Below are 19,091 nucleotides of genomic sequence, written 5' to 3'. Positions count from 1 at the left end.
GAAAGGCACCCTTTGCCTGAATTCTTTGAAAATATGTTGGAGGCTTATTTCAATTAAGTAGTTGTGAGTCTATCTGTGACATTTACCATGTCAGGAGCAACAGCCATGGGAAGGAATGTGACCTATCCTTCCATATCTGATAGTCTAATGGGGGTGACATTAAAATAGTCACACCCAGGCCAGTCTGAAGAGTTCAAAGACGGGAAGAAAGTGAAGCTGCAGAGGATAAGCATCTCACTCCCCTGAAGGAAGGGGCTGTAGGATGGTTTTCCACACAGTTAAGAAAGGGCAGCTCAGAGATGTGAAGAGAGAGACCAGAAGCTTCCACAACAGAAGGAACACCATGTGCAAAGTCCAGCTGGTCCCCATGGATCTGAGGACTGCGTCTTGGAAAAGTAGGAAGAGACAGGCTGGACCTGGAGAGGGCTGTGGTGTGAGCAGTGGCCAGGCCTATAAAGGGCCTTTCCAGGGGACCTGGAGGCTTTGGGCTTGATATGATCAGCAACTGAGTGGAGGGTGTCGTCAACTGTCCCTCTACAACATGCCCCTGGCCATTCCTCAAGCCTTCTGGTTTCTTCAACCCACCTCTTTGCAAGGTCCACTACGCTCCTCTCCTATGGCCCTTTGAGCTCCAAGGCCCAGTTCCAGCACCACTCCTTTGTCCCGGAAGCCTGCCACACTCCTGCTGGAGTGGGCCGCACCAGGCAGGAGCATGTGCAGAGCAGTGACCATCAGAGCCCAGCCCTGGCTCCAGCTTCAAAGAGGGAATACTCCTACCTCGAATGGCCTTCTCAGGATCGAAAAACCTCACTGATACCTTAACTCAGAGCAGCGACAGACACAGAGTACCCACTTAATCAATGTTACTCTTTACTACGCTGCAGCCCCGGATTATGTCCAGCATGGGCCAGGCGTGTCTCTGTGGCCCATCAGCCTTGGATGAGATCAGGGGTGCAGGGAGTCAGTGACTCCCCCACCAACAGCCACCTCTAACTCTGACTCACACTCTCAGCTTAAATTGAGGGCCACACACACTAGAAAATCCTTTGCTTTCATGAATTCTTGAGTGGTAGAAGCCAGAACCCCAAACCATGCCCCATAAGGACTGGGTCATCTTTATCCCAGGAAGGCCCTCGCCTGCCCTTCAGAGCCTCAGCATTCCCATCTGTTCCATGGGAGTGACAGCTACCAGGCTCACAGGGACGGAGGGCTTGGCCACCCTTGTCAAGGGAAGGCCCAGGCAAATGGGATCCCCATTCCCTGCCTGCAGGCCACTCACCTCCCCTTCCCTCACTTTCACTTCCAGAAGCCACCACTCCCCAGGCCAACAGGCTGCAGGCCTCCAGCCTGGGAGCAGGTATATGTTAATTAGCCACACCCAGGGACTTGAATTGTTTTTCTCCCCCTCCAGGACTTTCCTAACTTCCTCTGTAAACTAAGGAAGGAGCACATGAGCATTCTGCATATAAATATACTTGGGAAAGATTTCTTCTTCTTCTTCTTTTTTTTTTTTTTTTTTCTTAAACTGAACTTGGGTTTCTGGTGTGGGCGGTGCATTCCCTAGCAGGGCAGGGCGGGCGGACTGCTATTCAGGGGGAGGGGGAGAGAAAAAGGGGAGGAGAAGTCCCGTGGGTTAATTCCCCTCGGTGAGAGCTGCTCTATTTAATGGGGGGTTCGGGCCCAGGAGGAGTTAGAGACGGGACAGAGAAGCATGGCAGAAGACCTGGAAATGGGCTTCGGGGAAACAGCCAGCGTGGAAATGCTCCCCCAGGACGGCAGCGGCGGGCCCATGGCCAGAGCCAGGCTGGTAGCCAGGAGAGATGGCGTGTGTTGTGCCTTTACCTGCTGCCTGCTCGCCTTCCCCATCCTAGCAGGACTTACCGCCTACCTGCTGGTCAGCCAGCTCCAAACCCCAGGAGAAGACTGCACACCTGTCCCGGTAAGAAGCCCCACTCTGGCCTGGGAGTCAGGGGACCCTCTGCCAGCAGCAGCCCCATTGCACCCAGAGCTCCTGAGTGCATCGAATTTTTTTTTTTTCTTCCACATGCAAAGGAAATACAGAACTGCAGGGAGGAAAGTTCATCCTGGTTTCTCTCCTCGCTATTTCCAGGGATCAAATGGACACTTCTTATATTTATATGGGTATAACTTCAAGCTCCGTGTGTTTAGGTGACAATAATTATAGCAGACTTATATCTTGAAAGCATTCCTTTGCTTTACAAAAAAAAAAAAAAAAAAAAAAGGCACAGTGACACATGCCTGCAATCCTAGTGGCTCCTGAGGCTGAGGCAGGAGGAGGGCGAGTTCAAAGCCAGACTCAGCAACTCAGTGAGACCTGTTCTCTAAATAATACATTAAAGGGCTGGGGATGTGGGTCAGTGGTTAAGCACCCCTGGGTTCAATCCTGGGTGCCAAAAAATAATAATAATAATTAAATTTTTAAAAAACTCTTAAATACAGTCCTTGCAAAAAAAAATTAGAAATCACAGATAAGGAAATAAGGGAAATGATCGTTGTGCATAGACTCTTAGAGATGACAACTGTTAATAGTTTGAGCAATATAATTCATATTATTTTTGAATAGAATGGGATTATTCTGAGTTTTCTAGTATATCATGATTTTATTTATATGATGATAAGTTCACAGCTGCCTGATAATGTGGATGACCGTATTATCTTTAGATATGTGTGTGCTATGATTTATTTAACCAACTCCCTTTCTTGAGTTTAGAAAGATTGATTTTTTTTAATGGTCAGCAAAAAAAACCAAACAAACAAAACAAACAAACAAAAAAAAACTCCTGCTTGATCTTCTCCCTGTAAGATCTTGTTGAGGGCTTTAGAGAAACTTAGTAAAAATCCGGTGATGGGGTGAGGGTACAGGTGTCTAGGAGAACATGAGCAATCTGGACTAGAAACATCAGAAAACTACCTGAAAGCCTAAGGAATGTTATCAAAGAAATATCAATTTTAAAATAATCTGCAATCTGTATTTGGGGTAAAAATGGGAGTTCATAACCCACTTGAATCTAATGTATGAAATATGATATGTCAAGAGCTTTGTAATGTTTTGAACAACCAATAGAAAAAATAAAATAATCACCTGCACAATCCATGATAGCTGATTTAACTACAGTCCAAAGTATTAAATTCTCAAGGAGAAAATAATTGGTTTAATCGGCAACCTGGTCTCTCAGCAATCCCGGCCAGCTGCCAAGCAGAGGGCAAGCTGTGGCTAATGTGTAATGCTCGCTGCTCCATCAGGGTCAACAAACAGGCTGTGATTCAGACAGCAGCATTCTTGGCCACCTGCCATTGCTTGTAAAATGTGGAAGCATGAAGGCAAACCGGAAATGCTTCTGAGATTGGAGAGCAGCAGGGCACAGGCAGTCAGGCGGTGACCCCTGGACCACCAGGCTGGTCCCTACGAGAAGCCAAACCACAGCATCCATTGTGTGCACCAGGGCTCTCTCCAGCCAGCAGGTTTTCTAGGAGGAGACACCCAGTGACCTCCAGCCACCTGCACGCTCCTTGATTCCAAAGTGAACCTCACAGCACGGTGGCACCCCACCCCTACCCCCCATGCCCATGTCTGTGCTCCCCCACCAGCAAAAACTAGAGGGCTTTGTCCATCTAGAAGACCACAAAGTGGATGCCACTGTCTAGGGAAGTGAGCTGGGGACAGGAACTCTCACTAGATAGGAAGCCCCTTTAAGGAAGGTGCCAAGCCCCGGGGTTTGTCCCACACTTGCCCTACCCAGGGCTGGAGAAATGAACCAGGCTGAGACTGTCCCCTTTGTTATAGGGAAACCGGCCTTTCTGGAGAATGAACACGTGGGGATGTTTGGGGCTGTCACTTGGCCAGGCTTTGGAATTTAGTGCGTCAGAGGAAAGAGAGAGGGAAATAGGGGTGAGGCTGGGGCACATGTAGCAATCAGGATCCTGAAAAGCCACAGCTGGCCACTGGAGAAGAGCATTTAAAGCAGAGTTTGGAGGGGGGTTAAAGAAGAGCCTGTTTGCTGGGGAGGCACAGACGGAAGAAAACCAAAACAGAGGAGGGGTTGGCGGCAGCAGGAAGCCACCAACCTACCACCCCTTACCATGGGGTTCTGTTCGGTTTTAGAGGAACTCGGGGAGAAGTAAAGCCAGGAGAGGGTCTTTCTGGGGGCCTGCAGAGTAGGGAGATCCCAGTCAAAGCAGCACAGAGGGGATGGACGGAGTAGGGAATGCTGGCAGCTCTCCTCTCCAAGCATCGGATCCCACGGGGAAGCCAGAGCTCCAAGAAGCCAGGGAGCAGCCATGCCCAGAGGCCAGCCTCAGCACGCACAGAGCAAGAATAAGAAGGGCAGAGGGCAGGTGAGCAGGGACAACCAAGCGGGAGGTGGATGAAGATGGGAATGAAGACAGGAAAACCTGCTCAAAGGATGGGTCTTAGACACCTGGACTTGAAACCCAGCCCCACTGCTTCTAGCCATGTGAAAACAGCCATGTGGCTTCATTTCTTTCAGCCTGTTTCCTTTATTTCCAAAAAGGGGTGTTACTTCAACACCCTGACAGTTTCAATGAGGCAGGCAAAGAGCATCTCCCGTTGGAATGGGGCAGAGCTGGGTGCACATGGCTATTGTGATGTGATCATTGCTCTGTGTCAGACACCGGACAGCCACCAGAAAATGATCTGGGGCCTCAGGAGCTTCAAGTCTCGTGCACAAACAAGGAAAGGAGCTATTTCAGAGTAGAGATCCCATGGGTTCCAGATACCCTCCCAGCCCAGCCACAGACCTACAGTGGGGCAGGGAAGGCTTCCTGGAGAAAGGAAGAGGGTCACCTGCAGCTAGAAGACTGTGCCTGAAGTCCAGGTCCAGGACCCCATTGCACATAGAGCCAGTCAGACAATTACAGGCCACTGGGAGTAGGCCTTTGAAGGTCATCCAGCCCAAAGCCTTTTGTTTTGCAGATAGGGAAACCGAGACCCAGAGGGATGAAGGGATTTGCCAGAGGCCTCTGCCTCTAGTCAGTGGCAGAACCAAGATTTAAAACCAGCCCATCTGCCCCTACTGTTCCTTGCGTCGGGCAGCAGGGTTCATGCTGGACCAGAGGCAGACTGCCAGCTACAGGGAAGATGACGTCAGCAACTCCAGGGAGAAAGGAAAGCAGCCACAACTTCTCTCAACACCCCATGCCAGCCCCCAGCATGGGCTGCACATACCAAATCCAAGGCACCCCCAGAATCACCCACCTAGCACTCCTGGCCCAGGAGCAGGATCAGAGGGGTAGCCTGGCATGCTCCTGGTGTGGAAACTGAATTAAAAGCAAAACCTCCCAACTCAGAAATCCCCTCTCCAAAGGTAGCCGAGAAAGAAAATGCCTGTCTTATTGAATAAGCATCAAACTAGGATGTGATGCACACCACCGGCAATCTGCTAAGAGATCCGAAAAGCCAGGAAGAAATCACCTCTATGTAAATAGACAGGCAGCCGAGCCATCCCCTGCAAGTGAAGAGTGAAGTGCATCACAGCATCTCAGCACACATAGCAGGGGATACTTCCTTTTGATGAAAGAATTCACACTTGCAAATGTGTTCACAAAGGCATAAAAAATTTCACAAAGAGCTCAGAGATCAGTACCTGTTAGCATGTAGGGAACTGGGTGTCTGGGCCACAGCAGGAGAGGGATATGGATAAACTGATATTGCTTTGTAGTAATTGTATGCGTTGCCTACACAAAGAAAGATTGGGGTGGTAAAAATGTTTTAGGATCTTTAAGCTTAGGCAAATTTGCATCTTGGGAAGACTGTCAATCAAATGTTAAAACCCAGTCTGAATTATGGTCTAGTTCTTCATGTTTCCTAACCTCCCTGGGCTGCTTCTTTATGTATAAAATAGTAATATGTATAAAATAGACAATTAGGAATAAAGCACTGATGGTGTCCTGGATTAGTAGGATTGACCTTTATGACTGGGGAACTTCCCCAGCTGAGGGATGACATCACTGACTTCCCCACCTACCTTGGAATTTGACCTCACAAGCCGGAGAGCAGGTTTGGATGCTGTAAGGCTTTTTTCTTGGTCTCTGATATTCATGAGCTGTCTTCATACCTCCTGCCCCAGCCCAGTCTTGGCCCAGTACCACATGAGCCCACTGTACTTCAACCTTAGTCCAGGGATTCTTTAAGGCTTTTGATAGCTTCCACCGCCCTGAGGATGTGTCCACAGGCCCCATTCTGGCCGACAGGTGCCCTGAGGCCAGGCCTCCATCTTCCCTGGGCACACAGTCTATACTCCAAGAAAACCTGACCACATCAAGACTGCTTAGCCCCAAGCTCCAGCAAAGAATGGGCAGTCAGTCCTGTGCAGTGAGTCCTCAGAGATGCTGTAGGAAGCCTGCCTGCCCAGGGCTGTGCCCCTGCCCATCTCTCCCTCCTATCAAGAATCATCTAGAATCCTGTCTAGGATCATCTGCGCACCTTCCCTACATTCTCCCTGATTCCCTCCAATCTCATTTCCATCCTTTCCTGGAAATCCTACAAGGGTCCTTATACCCCTTCCCCTTGCCATCCTCTTGAGACCCTCTTGAGACCCTCCGATCTCCATCCAGACCAACAAGGCTCCATTGTGATGCCAGCTCAGGCTTTAGAGTCACACCAACTGGAGAAAGCCGTGGCTCACCACACTATAGCTGTGACCTCTGAGTATTTCCTATGCATCAGACACCATGCTCAGTTTTTTTTTCATATTTAGGGTTTTAAGAAGAGTAAATAAGATCATGCTTATAAATGCTTGGTGTGTTACCTGGCATATAAACACACCAACATGTTATTATTACTACACCCATCATCTCAGTAATCTTTGAAATCGCACAATAAGTGCTACTTTTATCCCCATTTCAGATATGATGAAACTGAGGCTTAGAGAAGTTAAGCAATGTGACCAAAGTCTTAAAGAATGGGACACTGAAATTTAAACCCACTGTATATTTTCCTCCTGAACACTATGCTCACAGGGTGCTCACCTCCTGAGGTGACCAGATTTAATCCTGAGAAATCTGGCACATAGTAAGCACTCAATAAATGCTAGTTCCCTTTCCTTCCCTAAGAGTACCTAGGATATCTGGCATGCAGACTGCACTTATTATGTGATTTCTGAATGGAGACAAGAATGAGGGAGATGAGCAAGATATCAGACCTCTGTGAGCCTCAGACTCACTGCCCATGACATGAAAAAGATAATGCACACTCTTCACAGTACTGTGGTAAGAATTTGACAAAACGTCCAGAAAGCTGTTAAAAGGGTAAATGCCCAACAGATGCTATTTCCCTACTGAATCCTCCTTGGCTGAGCCTTTTGGTCTCATGTTCCCCTTTGGGAAGGAAGACCACAATGATAATCCTTCTCAGTGTTGTCTAGAGGAAGCAAAGGGGTTCTTAAGAAGAAAGTTCTCTGTAATTGCAAACTATTGATCCCTCTGCAGAGCTGCTCCTGCTGTCCCCTCAGGAAGCCTCAGCACACCTGGAAGAGAAGTCCCTCTGCAAGGGTCAGGCTGTGGGCAGAGGGCAGACAAAGCAGAGGTAGCACAGGTGCACTGCCGCCATGCATGGGGAGAAGGGTGAGCGAGTTGTGGGTGGGAGTCCCCAGAGTCCATGGCAGCTTGTAGCTGGTCATTTCAGGACCCACTGTTTACCCCATGAAGTGGACTCACGTGACTGGGTGCCCAGCCAGCTCAGCATACCTGGAAGGGCACACACTCACCTGCCAGCCATAGCAGCAAGAAGTCACTCCTAGCCTGACCTTAAAGAAGCCCAGCCACGGACAGCGACACACAAGACTCAAAATGAATGGGTATAAATTCTGTCCCCCCAACACCTTTCCATTCTGAAAGGGCAGAAATCCAGCAGCAAACTATGGACAGAGGAATCCTATTGAATGTCTACCCAAGGGGAAAGAGAAAGCCTCCGAGTGCCTACAGGATCCTAAAATCTGCTGTTTGTCATAAAAGGACATCACAAGGGCCTCTGGTTACAACTCAAGTTATAGAACCAACAATACATATCACAAGCACCTCCTGAGCCCAAGGAGGGAGGAAAGTGAATGGGATACCCACTCTATGTGAGTGGTCTTTCTGAGCATTACAATGGTCCCAAGAGAAAAGAATCATTGGCATTTTTATGGTGAGGAAACTAGGGTTCACTGAGATTAGCTGACATGCCAAAATCAGGGTATCAGGAAATACCAGAGTTGGGATTTCCAGATTTGCTTGGCTAGAAATCTTTGCTCTGTGCTGTGCTAATAGAGTATGCAAAGCCGGGTCCAGAGCCCCTGGGAGGAGGATGAAATGAATGACCTCAGACTACAACATTTCCAGGTGGAATTCATCCTTGTGAAAGTACATATGGGGAAAAGGCAAATGTCTGTGTGTTTCTCCTGGACATGCCGGAGGATGGTGTGGGTCATAAAACATTTATGCCTTTGCAATTGCAGCAGCCAGACAGCGAGAAATCAATCTCTCTTCCTGTTTATGAATAGATGCAGGGAATGACTACAGAATATGGGAGGAAAGGCTAAGTGGGTCGTTAGTTAAAATACACTCCAGGGAGCTTCCTGGGGAAGTGCCAGAAAATCTCAAAGACCATTTCATTTCAGGCTCCTCCATCTCTTGTCCTCAGTTAAAGTTTATGGAGCTCCCGATACGTGCCAGGGTTTGCACGTGCTCAGATCCCAGGCTCTCTGTTCGTCTTTGACCTTGAACAGTTGCTTATCCTCTGTAAACCCCCATTATAAGTCTTGCGTAGATTCATAAAATGGTAGTGCCAACCGCTTCTTTGAAAAAGAATCTTAGATGAGGATCACACATGAGTGCCCAGGGCAGGACCTGCCACCCAGGGGGACACTCAGCTAAATAAGTCTCCCCCTTCATGCCACCCTTGCTTATGCCCCCTTTGAAGAATTAGAGTAATTCCAGAAATGCCTATAGCAATAGGTTGTGGTCACTTTGCATCAGGGATGACCAACCAACATACAAAAAGAAAAAAAGAAAGAAAATTAAGTGAGAGTGAAAGTTTCCTATAGGTCAGGAAAGTGGGGGCGGGGTGCAGGAATTACCAGCATTTTTCCAGGGCTGGTGGTCGCAGGCATGGTGGTCACAGGCATGCCCCGTCCCATGAAGGCGTATGTCCACAGGTGTACACATTTGCCTTTGCTGACTCTGGCTCGTGGCCAAGTCTTGCAACCCTCAATAGAGATTTATAAAGCCTCAACAGTGCTCCACACAGACCCTGCGGACTATTTTCTTGGTTGTTTTTATTTTTATTTTCTAGTTGTAGTTATACAATACCCTTGGTTTTACTTATTTTTATGTGGTGCTGAGGATCGAACCCAGAGCCTTGCACGTGTTAGGTGAGTGCTCTACCACTGAGCCACAACCCCAGCCGCAAGCCTGCAGACTTTTAAAGACCCCAGCACTGAGATAATAGCCACCCACTCGTATGCAACTGAAGTTTTCTAATCATAAACAAATCTCTCTTCTAGATGTCTGGATTGCAAAATCTGACTGCAGTCATTAAATCTGAACTTTACTCCCTCTCCTGCTCTCTTCTCTGCCTCTCTCTTCCTGATGCCTGAGAATCTGTGCATTTTGCCAGTTGTATGATCCCACGGGGGGGTGCTGGTTATTGGGAACACAGTAGTGAGATGAGCAGGCAGACTGGATCCCTCCTTAAATCCCACTAGAGAAAGAAAAGTGATAGCACACAAATAAAGAATAAAATTGGGCCAGGCACGGTGGCTCACGCCTGGAATCCCAGCAGCTCAGGAGGCTGAGGCAGGAGGAGCATGAATTCAAAGCCAACCTCAGCAATGGTGAGGCGCTAAGCAACTCAGTGAGACCCTATCTCTAAATAAAATACAAAACAGGGCTGGGGATGGGGCTCAGTGGCCAAGTGACCCTGAGTTCAATCCCTGGTACCAAAAAAAAGAATAAAATTGGACCCTGGCTCTCAGCAAGCTGCTTGAGCAGACCTGTATAGGGGAGTAAATCCTATTCTTCAACATGGGCCCCCTGCCTCTTCTAATTTGGAGGCCAATGCTGCAGTGAACAATCCTCCTCAGGGGCCACTGTCTTCTTGGTGCCCCAGAGTGACCCAGAAGCGATGGAGACGGGCCAGGGTTGGAAGACAGCAATACATTTTATTGCCTTGATTTTTCCAACAACCATGTCAAGAGCAAGCACCAGGACAGCCCAAGTGCCCAAACCTTCCCTCACATAAGCTACTGTTCATTGCTTTTTCCTATCATAGTAATATTCCTCTGGTGCTAGACAGAGTCACTGTAAGAGAAGCAGCAATGGAAACTGGAGTCTATTTTTGAGGAGAGTCTGAACTGATGTTCTTCTTGGGGACTGTCAGAATGTTGTGGCTTGTGACATCTGCCAAAAGGCACTGGCACAGCCTCCAGCTGTTTGGCAGCATAGTAGGCCTCTAAAATTTCACCCATCCTTCCATACATGGAAGTAAAACTCATGTCGAAAGAGTAGAAATCCAACAGAGCAATTGGGAAATAGTGTTTGTGTCCCAGATCAAATGCTAATAATAGTGGGATTCCCAGGCAAAAAAGAAAAGGCTCCAAACTTAACTGAGTGTCTACTCAGCCAAACCTAAACAGGATATTTAAGAAATTTCTCAGCAGGAAATTAAATGAAGCAAAACGAAGGCCAACCAAGGCAGATACCCCTCCTTACACAGGGTGTGCCATCAAGAGCTCCCTAGTTGGGACCCCACCTGCAGCTCTCTGCCCTGCAAAGAGAATAATTCCTTTCTCAGCTCTGTCCATAGCAAGTCAGAGAAGAGCTCACTCCTGGGCTGCTTCTCAAGCCCAGCAAAGTTGCTGATGTTGGACGGGTGCTCACAGCACTTGGGTCTAGGTTTTTGGAAGATCTCTGTCCTGGTGACCCCACACAAACTGCACACCTGTAGAAGAAAGGCCCGGTTTTCCGGTTTCCTCGTTTTCTACCAGGCCTCCTTGCTCCTGCACAAGCTGTTACGAGGTCCAGAATGGCCACAGCCTCTTTGCTCACCTGGCTGAAGTCTGCAGGATCTATAAGATCCAGTTCAGGGTGATTTCCCCTGATTTCCCCACCTCTGGGTCAGATCTGTTTCCTGAACTTCGGGCTTGTCCTGCTGTCACCTCTCATGGAACTGCTGAAACTTATCTCCCACCTCAGCTGATGAGGAGCTGGCCCAGCAGCTGCAGGGTGCAGTGGCTTAGGGCTTGGGATTCTGCAGTCACATGACCTGAGTTAACTCCTACTCTCCCACTCGGTAGCACCGAGTCACCACTCCTTCCATAATGCAGCTGCGCTTATGGCACTTTTAAATCCTTTGAGTCAGGTGCTGTGGCTGCCTCTTAGAGCTGGGGTGCAGAGGGCTTGGGGAGGAGGAAATAGCCGGTGGCAAAGGCTGAGCTGGCAAATGGGAACCTCACTGACAGGACAAGATGGGACACTTCTGGAAGCCAGGGGGAGCACTGAAGATTCTGTAAGCAGTTATGTGTTGACACAGCCAAGCTTTAGAAGGCAGGCTAGGGAACGGATCTGAGAAAGGGAGAGACTGGAGGCCTGAAGACCAGCCGGGAGGCTGCTGGAAGATTCCAGAAGAGCAGCATGGCAAGGCCTAGGGTGGAGTATGAATGCGAGAGCCACAAAACAGAAATGGCACATCTTGTCTTTGTGGAAGAAGAAAGAAGCTAATTTCAGACCTGGGAACCCAGGGAGCAGTCATGGTACCATCAACAGAACGGGGACACAGATGGAAAGGGGACAGAGGGACAATGAGGTGAGCTCATCAGTCAAAGACCAGGCTTCGCCCTTGAGAGGGCCTCCAGTGGAGGTGAGGTAGGGCAGCTTGAGGGAAAAGGGAGCCTGGAGGTGCCAGCTCTACAGAGTCACTGCTGTGACAGACCTGCTCCCAGACCTCACCTCTATGTGACACTGCTGCCGCCACATGACCATGCAGAGACAGCCACACACTCACCGCCACACACACAGACGATTCCCCATTCCCTAGTGCACTCACAACACACACGTGCACACACATGGACTATTAGACATAAAACAGATCAAGTATTCATGGCGCCAGGAGGAGCAGCCATTAGTGGGGACTGTGTAGTTACAAGAACCAAGTCAGAGGGCTGGGCTGAGTCAAACTCATATTGGAGCACTTTTTAAAACATTGCAAAATGTGAGACAGGGACATGACCCCTAGCTAAGAGCATGCATTTGCTCCTGAGCTTTAAGTCTAGACTTGTGACCTGTGGCTCGCTCTTTTCCCATGTGTCCTTTGCACCCACTGACTCTTGCATTTTCTGGTTTGACCCTCCCCTCCACCCTGCAATTCACTTAGGGTCAGGAATGTTGTCATCCCCACTTCACGAATGAGGACACACAAGCTCAGAGAGGAAAGTCTTTCTCAAAATTGTATTGTTAATAAATGATGGAACCATGATTCAAATTCAGCCAGTCTGCCCCCCGGGCAGTTACGTTTCCCCTGCCACGTGGTATCTGCAATGACTCACAGACCAGGACTGCGATGATGAAAGTCTTTTTGTATTGTAAGCCAACAAGGAAGAAAGGGTAGGATGATGTGAAGGGGATCATGGCCATTATTTCTTTTGCTGTATCCTTCTTTTAAGAAAAGTTCCCATTTTTAAGTTGTGATGGGGGGGGGGGGATAAAGTAAATACCATTATTTATTCAAATAATAGGAGCAATGATAAGTTTCTGAGATCCCTTGGAATCAAATAAGAAAAGCTCTTTGGAAAGAACTTTTGAAGCTGAGATTCAAGGGCAAGCAGAAGAGAGAAAGGCCACTAGGGATGGCCCAAGAGGAAAGCGGAGCGCTAAGGTGCAAGATTCTCACCCACCAAAATAGTCTCCCACCATGTCCCTTGTCACAGAGGACCCAGCAGCAGCATCCTGATCATACCATGTCCTGGGGTCACAAGGACCACAGGGAGTCTAAACCGTATCCTTCTTTCTCCACAGACTCAAAAAGACCAGGAGTTTGGAACCTCACATCAGCCATTTTGTAAGTATGTTCATCTTTGAGGTCCTTTCTTGGGGGAACAAGAACATTTCTAATAGTGATCGGTTGGCATTTGGGAGATGGATCTTGAATCACCCAGTTGCTAAGCTGAGGGTGCAGACCTAGAGGAACAGGGAGGCTCCCCTCATTACTAAGAAGGTGCAACAGCCCCACGGCCAAGTGCAGGGCCTGCAGAGCTGGTGGCCCCAAAGCAGACCATAGTCCTGGAATGTATTCGCAGATGACCCCTGGTCAAACAATTCCACCTGTCTCTGTCACCATTTATTCACCTCTAAACCTGGTTTTGTAGCTCCTCAACAGAGTTAGAGTGAATTCAATTAGTTCATTCCTATAAAGGGATGAGGACAATACCCGGCACATCAGAAGTACAGGGTGGCCTTTTGCTTTTTATCATTATCAACACCATCAGCTTTATCCCTGCAGTTAGAAGACCCTTTATTCAATATCATCATCTCTGAGAGTCAAAGGGAAATTCTAAGGTTTTCTCAAGAACTAATGGGGAAAATGAAGGCCCAGAGAGGGAAAAGGACCTCGCAAGTTCAGAGAGCTACAGAGTAGATTCCACCTGTCCTCGGAAACTCCAGAGGACAGAGAGAGAGAATGCAGAAGTGTGTGTGTTAAAAACCCACTGAGAAACGAGAAAGTTAGAAAGCAAGTGTCCTCCCCTGCCCCATGTTTGTTGGGCCATTGAGATTCCTCGTGGGTAGAATGAAAGGAACCATGGAGAGAGCAAAAGGCCAGTTAGCTCTCATGAAAGCAGCATGGGGAGAAGGAGCAGCATGTTCTACTTTACCGAGCAAGGACCATGTGCCAAGAATCATGTTAAACACTCTCCATCCATGGAAGAGATCACAGGACCCATCTTAGAGATGAGAAAAATGAGTTTCAGCTCAGACAACTTCCCAAATCATGGGGCCAAGATCCATTTGCACTCAAGACTCTCCTAAATCTCCCCTGTCCCCAGAAGTGCTTACAGCAGGCTCCACATACCAATCCCAAGTCCACAGGAGTGAAACTGGACCAGGATGGCCGAGACCAATGTTCTCTCCCAAACTTCCAAAGTGCAGTCCTCACCCCCTGTCTCCCTCTGACTTATGCAAGCATCTCTCCTTTTGTTACAGACGCACATCTCCAAGCTGATAGAGAGAAGCCCAGGGCACACCTGACAGGTAAGAGTCCTGGGTTAATGGGAAAAAGGAAATAAAGCAAGTACCATTATTTGTTCAAATAACAGAAGCAATGTAAGTTGCTGTGATCCCCTGGGGTAGAATAAGAAAAGCTTTCAGGAAACAACCTGGAAGCTGAGATTCAGAGAAGAGAGAAAGGCCATTGGGAGCGTCCATAGTCCTAAGATTTCTTTCAGTATATTTACTCAAACTCATTCTGGTAGCTCTAAACTGGAAACCACAGTCCCTGGAAACAGACTTCTCTCAATCAAAGGTTTCCAGATGTCTCCCTCCCTATGAAGGATCCAAGGCCTATGTCTCTTGCATACTTTCTGATTCTATCATCCTTCCCTTCCCCCTCCCCTCCCCTCTCCTCTCCTCTCCTCTCCACCTCTCTCTCTCTCTCTCTCTCTCTCTCTCTCTCTCTGTATGTTTGATTCACATAGTCAATCATTTAGAAATGGACTTCCTTTGACTGGAGCTTCAAGTAATTCTGGATCTGGTCACAGATGAAAGGGCCCCAAACTTAGCAATCTATCCATTTCACCTATACACCCTTCAAGATGTTGTCATTAGACATTTGCATTCAAGAAGTTATTTCCAAAGAATTTCCTGTAATGTGAACCTGTTCAGAGGAATCTCATCATGTCAGCAGATGGCCAGTTTTCCAAGTCTAATGTGGAAATTCCAGGTCCCACATACCTGAAGTTCATAGACCTCTGAAACTCCAGAGGACAAAGAGAGAGAGAGAGAGAGAATGCAGAAGTGTGTGTGTGTTAAAAACCCCACTGAGAAACAAGAAAGTTAGAAAGCAAGTGTACTCTCCTGACCGGTGAACATTTGCAACAGTCAAGGGAATATCCTTGCAGCCCAAGATTTTTGTGTTACTATTTGACTAAGAGGGGATTGTTGGTGGCAAGTCCTGAGCAAGGATTAGTACCAGGGAGATGCCAAGTTGCCATCATTTTCCCCTTTTGTGTAAGAACGGGAGGGAGACTGGGTATGCATATGGAGATGCCATCCCTCTTTTTATGAATAAAGAGACATAGAAACTGGGGAAGAGGCCATCTCCCACTGGGCTCCCAATATGTGCCAGACTGCAACAGGCATTTGACCTCCATTATCTCATTTAATCTACATATTAGTCCTATAACCAGGCAGTAGATGGCCCCATTCACAGATGGAAAACTATGGCTTGGGCAACTAAAGTCACATGTTCCAAGCCAGTTGTCCAGGAAATGGAAGTATTCCAACTTCAGCTTGCCTTTCAAAACTGCACTTTCCATGACAACACACTTCCTCTCACAACTCCTACCTGTTGATGTCGACATAGCCAATTGCACGCCAATCCAATAGAACTTGCCTTAACTGGAGGCTTCACGGATTTTGCTTTTGCATCATCTAAGAAGAATTCTTTTAAAAAATTAGCCTGTCATCTTGAAAGCAGGAACAGAGGCTTCCTTTATGTGGAGTTCACAAAGGCCATCTAGTGGGGGGACAAGAGAAGTCCCTACACATTTGGAATGTGTCATAGTTGCAAAGGAGACCCTAGTCCATTCAACAATGGGGAAGACACTATACAAAACCAGAAACTAGATGTCAGGACGCCCAGTGGGTATGCTGGTTGCTAAATGGTTCCTTTAAACACAACCTATCCCAAAACTGTAGATTGGGTACATAATGACAATTGCTATGGGTTTCAAAAAAGCAGTTATAGGAAATAAAAATGATTTTATTTCTCCCCAAAAGTATTAGTTTTACTGCAGAATATCTTATTTGAAATCAGTGGTTTGAATCAAGTTTGATTCTACTCCTTGCCTTCTGCTATTAACATTTTCATAAAAGCATTCACTAGTATGTTTTATATAATGTCTACTTATGACTAATGCAGACATAAGAACATATATAAACAGATCTCAAAGAAAATAGAGTGTTTTTTTTGTCTATCAAAATGAAAGATAGATTTATTTGAGGGAAGAAAAATTGAGTACAATTTTATCCAGCCAATTGTGATTTAAAAAAAAATAATCACGTCTGCTATGTTCACTTAATCTTCAGAATGACACTCTTGAAAAGCTTTATCCCCAGTTCACAGACAGGAGACTGAGGCTCAGAGAAGAGAGTGAACCTGAAGAGTTGATTAATGAGCCAGCGTATTGCAGAATCACAGTTGGGGCCCAAGTGGCCCCAAGCCCAGGTCCCTTCCACTCCACAAGTCAATTACATTGACTTATATTTTGACTCTGTCAATGTGGAAAAAGAATTTCCAAAATGTTCTAGGTCTCTGCTTCCAACATGTCCTGCAAGGTAATTCTTTATTAATTACCGCCTGTGATTCCTCTGACTTTGGATGGGAATTGGAATGCAGAGATGGGAACCTCTCTCTCTCTCTCTCTCTCTCTCTCTCTCTCTCTCTCTCTCTCTCCTGATAAAAGTGAATAAACTTTAGAGAATATCCCAATAGCTGTGGGTTTTACACATATCACTTCTTTTAATCCTTTCCACAGTATTATCTCTATTTTTTAAAGATCTGTCAATTAAAAACCAAGACAGATTCCATAAGGACACACATTATACAAAAAGGATTATTTCTAGAGGTGGGAGGGAAGGGAAAGAAGAAACTACAGTCCTGGGCTCAGTATTCCTGTGGAATTGATTCCAGGGCTCCTGTAGATGCCCGAAGCCTCAGATGGAAGTCCCTTATGTAAGATGCTATAGTATTTACACATAACTCATGTAAGTCCTACTTTGTCTTTAAATCACTCTAGATGATTTATAATAGCTAATACAATGTGAATGCTCTGTAAATTGATTAGGGAATCATGAAAAGAAAGAAGTCTGTATATGTTCAGTACAGACACAGGTTTGTTCTGTTTTGTTTGCAGTATTTTCCATCTTCATCCTCAGTTGGATGAATCTGTGGATGCGGAACTGAAGATAGGTAGGGCTGTCTGTACTGGGCCTGGGAGGGGACTAAGGCGCTAGGAAGAATCTGTGACAGTGAGATATGCTGGTTTCTCAAGAGTGAAGCTAAAAAATGTTTGTGTTTGATCTCTATAAGCAAAGTGAACAAAACTAGAAAGAAGCAGGTACAGGGAAGTGGGGTGAAAGGGGGGCACGATTGGATCAGAGAATGTTCTACCCCAAGGCTAGCCTAGTCTCAGGAGGGCTATCTGCTGCTCAGGCTGAGGCTGGGCCAAAGCCCACGTCCTGGGAGAAGGAAAGAAGCTTAACCAGTTTGGTCAATAAGCATTTTGTTCCAGTTGGTCTGTGAGGATAAAACAGTTGTGCTCATCATTCCTGTGGTATCTGGCCTGGTCGTGGGTAGACAAGGGTGGCATCCATAAGCTGGGCTAAGTTGTTTGGGGAAGACAGCCCTTTGCTGTAAGCCATTTTCTGGAACACAGAGGGGTGAAAGGATTTCTTAACCTTCACTGTTTTTCAATATTACAAGCCTCTGGCAAAATTCCAAAATTGTTCAATCAGAAAGCTCAGCCTGAGAAAAGCAAAGTCATTTTCCCCAGGTCCCCCATCCCAGATGCCACACCCTGAACAAGCATCCACCTCTACTCACATACCCTTCCTCCCCAGGGCCATTGGTAGTCCTTGGTTTATCTCAGTCTCCCCAGGGCCGTTGGTAGTCCTTGGTTTATCTCAGTCCTTGTGCTCTTTGAAAAATGACAGAAGACTTTTTAGCCAAGTCCACGGGTTCCACCTTGACTCATTCAAACCTCTTTCTTATCTTTGCAGTTGTGAGACAGACTCCCTCACCACACCTGAAAAACCAGTTCCCAGCTCTGCACTGGGAACATGAACTGGGCTTGGCCTTCACCAAGAACAAGATGAAGTACACCAACAAATTCCTGGTGATCCCAGAGTCGGGAGACTACTTTGTTTACTCCCAGATCACGTTCCGTGGGACCAAGTCTGAGTGTGGCAGCATCAGCCAGGGGAGACAACAGATCAAGCCAGACTCCATCATCGTGGTCATCACCAAGGTAACGGACAGCTACCCGGAGCCCGCCCAGCTCCTAACAGGGACCAAGTCCGTGTGTGAAATTAGCAACAACTGGTTCCAGCCCCTCTACCTCGGGGCCATGTTCTCCTTGAGAGAAGGGGACAAGCTGATGGTGAATGTCAGTGACATCTCTTTGGTGGATTACACAAAAGAAGATAAGACCTTCTTTGGGGCCTTCTTGCTATAGGGGTAAAGCAGGTGTCCCTGCCTCCTACCTCCCAATTTGGTCCATTCAGATGTAATTATAGCCAGGGGTTTTCTTGGGGTCAGAGGTAGGGCGCATTCCACAGGGGCAGTGGTTTAGCTATGAAATGTAGGGCCCCAGAGTTCACACTGATGAGAATACTAATTGGCGTGGGGTGGGGGGGGAGCAGAATAGAGCAGACAAGTCCTCACGGTGGCTTGAAGGAGCATCTGGAACACTGATCAGCAAGCGAACGAACTGTCTGCTCAGATCAGGATTTAAAGGACATTTCCACATCTCCCTGCTAGGTGATTGTCACCTGTACTCCGTTTATGGTTCAGTTTGATCAGAGTTTTGCCTTAGTTCAGGAGCTTTTGACAAAACCCAAAAGAAAGTCCAAGAAAACTGTATACCCTGAGGAGGAAAAATCCTTTATGGTGTTTTACATACTTTCATGCCTATTCTGAAGAAGAAAGAGAAAGAGAAAAAGAAAGAGAGAGAGAGATGGTATTTCACATGAATTTTGTTCAAAAAGGAATTGGTCTTCATGCCATGTCTGGTCTATGACAAAAGCTACCCTTCTCTTGATTGTGTACACAATTACCAAAATAAGCAAGTGTGAGTTCCACCTGC

General features: G+C 47.1%; 1 protein-coding gene across 2 annotated transcripts; it reads left to right on the top strand.

The window, feature by feature from the left end:
- The first annotated feature begins 1,711 nt into the window (after positions 1-1,711).
- On the top strand, positions 1,712-18,461 carry Tnfsf15 (TNF superfamily member 15). Of its 2 annotated transcripts, none has more exons than XM_026393362.1 (4): positions 1,712-1,933; positions 13,030-13,072; positions 14,212-14,259; positions 18,007-18,461. In XM_026393362.1, exons 1-4 carry the CDS (start codon positions 1,712-1,714, stop codon positions 18,459-18,461), a joined length of 768 nt encoding a protein of 255 aa, XP_026249147.1. The 2 variants fall into 2 exon arrangements, with proteins under 2 accessions (XP_026249147.1, XP_026249146.1); XM_026393361.1 differs by having other exon boundaries at positions 1,712-1,939.
- Positions 18,462-19,091: the final 630 nt, after the last annotated feature.

This window comes from Urocitellus parryii, chromosome 4 (assembly GCF_045843805.1).
Source record: "Urocitellus parryii isolate mUroPar1 chromosome 4, mUroPar1.hap1, whole genome shotgun sequence".
Classification (NCBI taxonomy): domain Eukaryota; kingdom Metazoa; phylum Chordata; class Mammalia; order Rodentia; family Sciuridae; genus Urocitellus; species Urocitellus parryii.
This window is presented reverse-complemented; position numbering and strand designations above follow the sequence as displayed.

What these genes read in the sequence shown, in the direction of transcription:
- Tnfsf15 (XM_026393361.1), top strand. Translation starts at nt 1,712, where the DNA reads ATGGCAGAAGACCTGGAAATGGGCTTCGGGGAAACAGCCAGCGTGGAA. An exon ending in AAGACTGCACACCTGTCCCG is followed by an intron (nt 1,940 to 13,029) that starts GTAAGAAGCCCC and finishes CTTTCTCCACAG; the next exon opens with ACTCAAAAAGACCAGGAGTT. An exon ending in AACCTCACATCAGCCATTTT is followed by an intron (nt 13,073 to 14,211) that starts GTAAGTATGTTC and finishes CTTTTGTTACAG; the next exon opens with ACGCACATCTCCAAGCTGAT.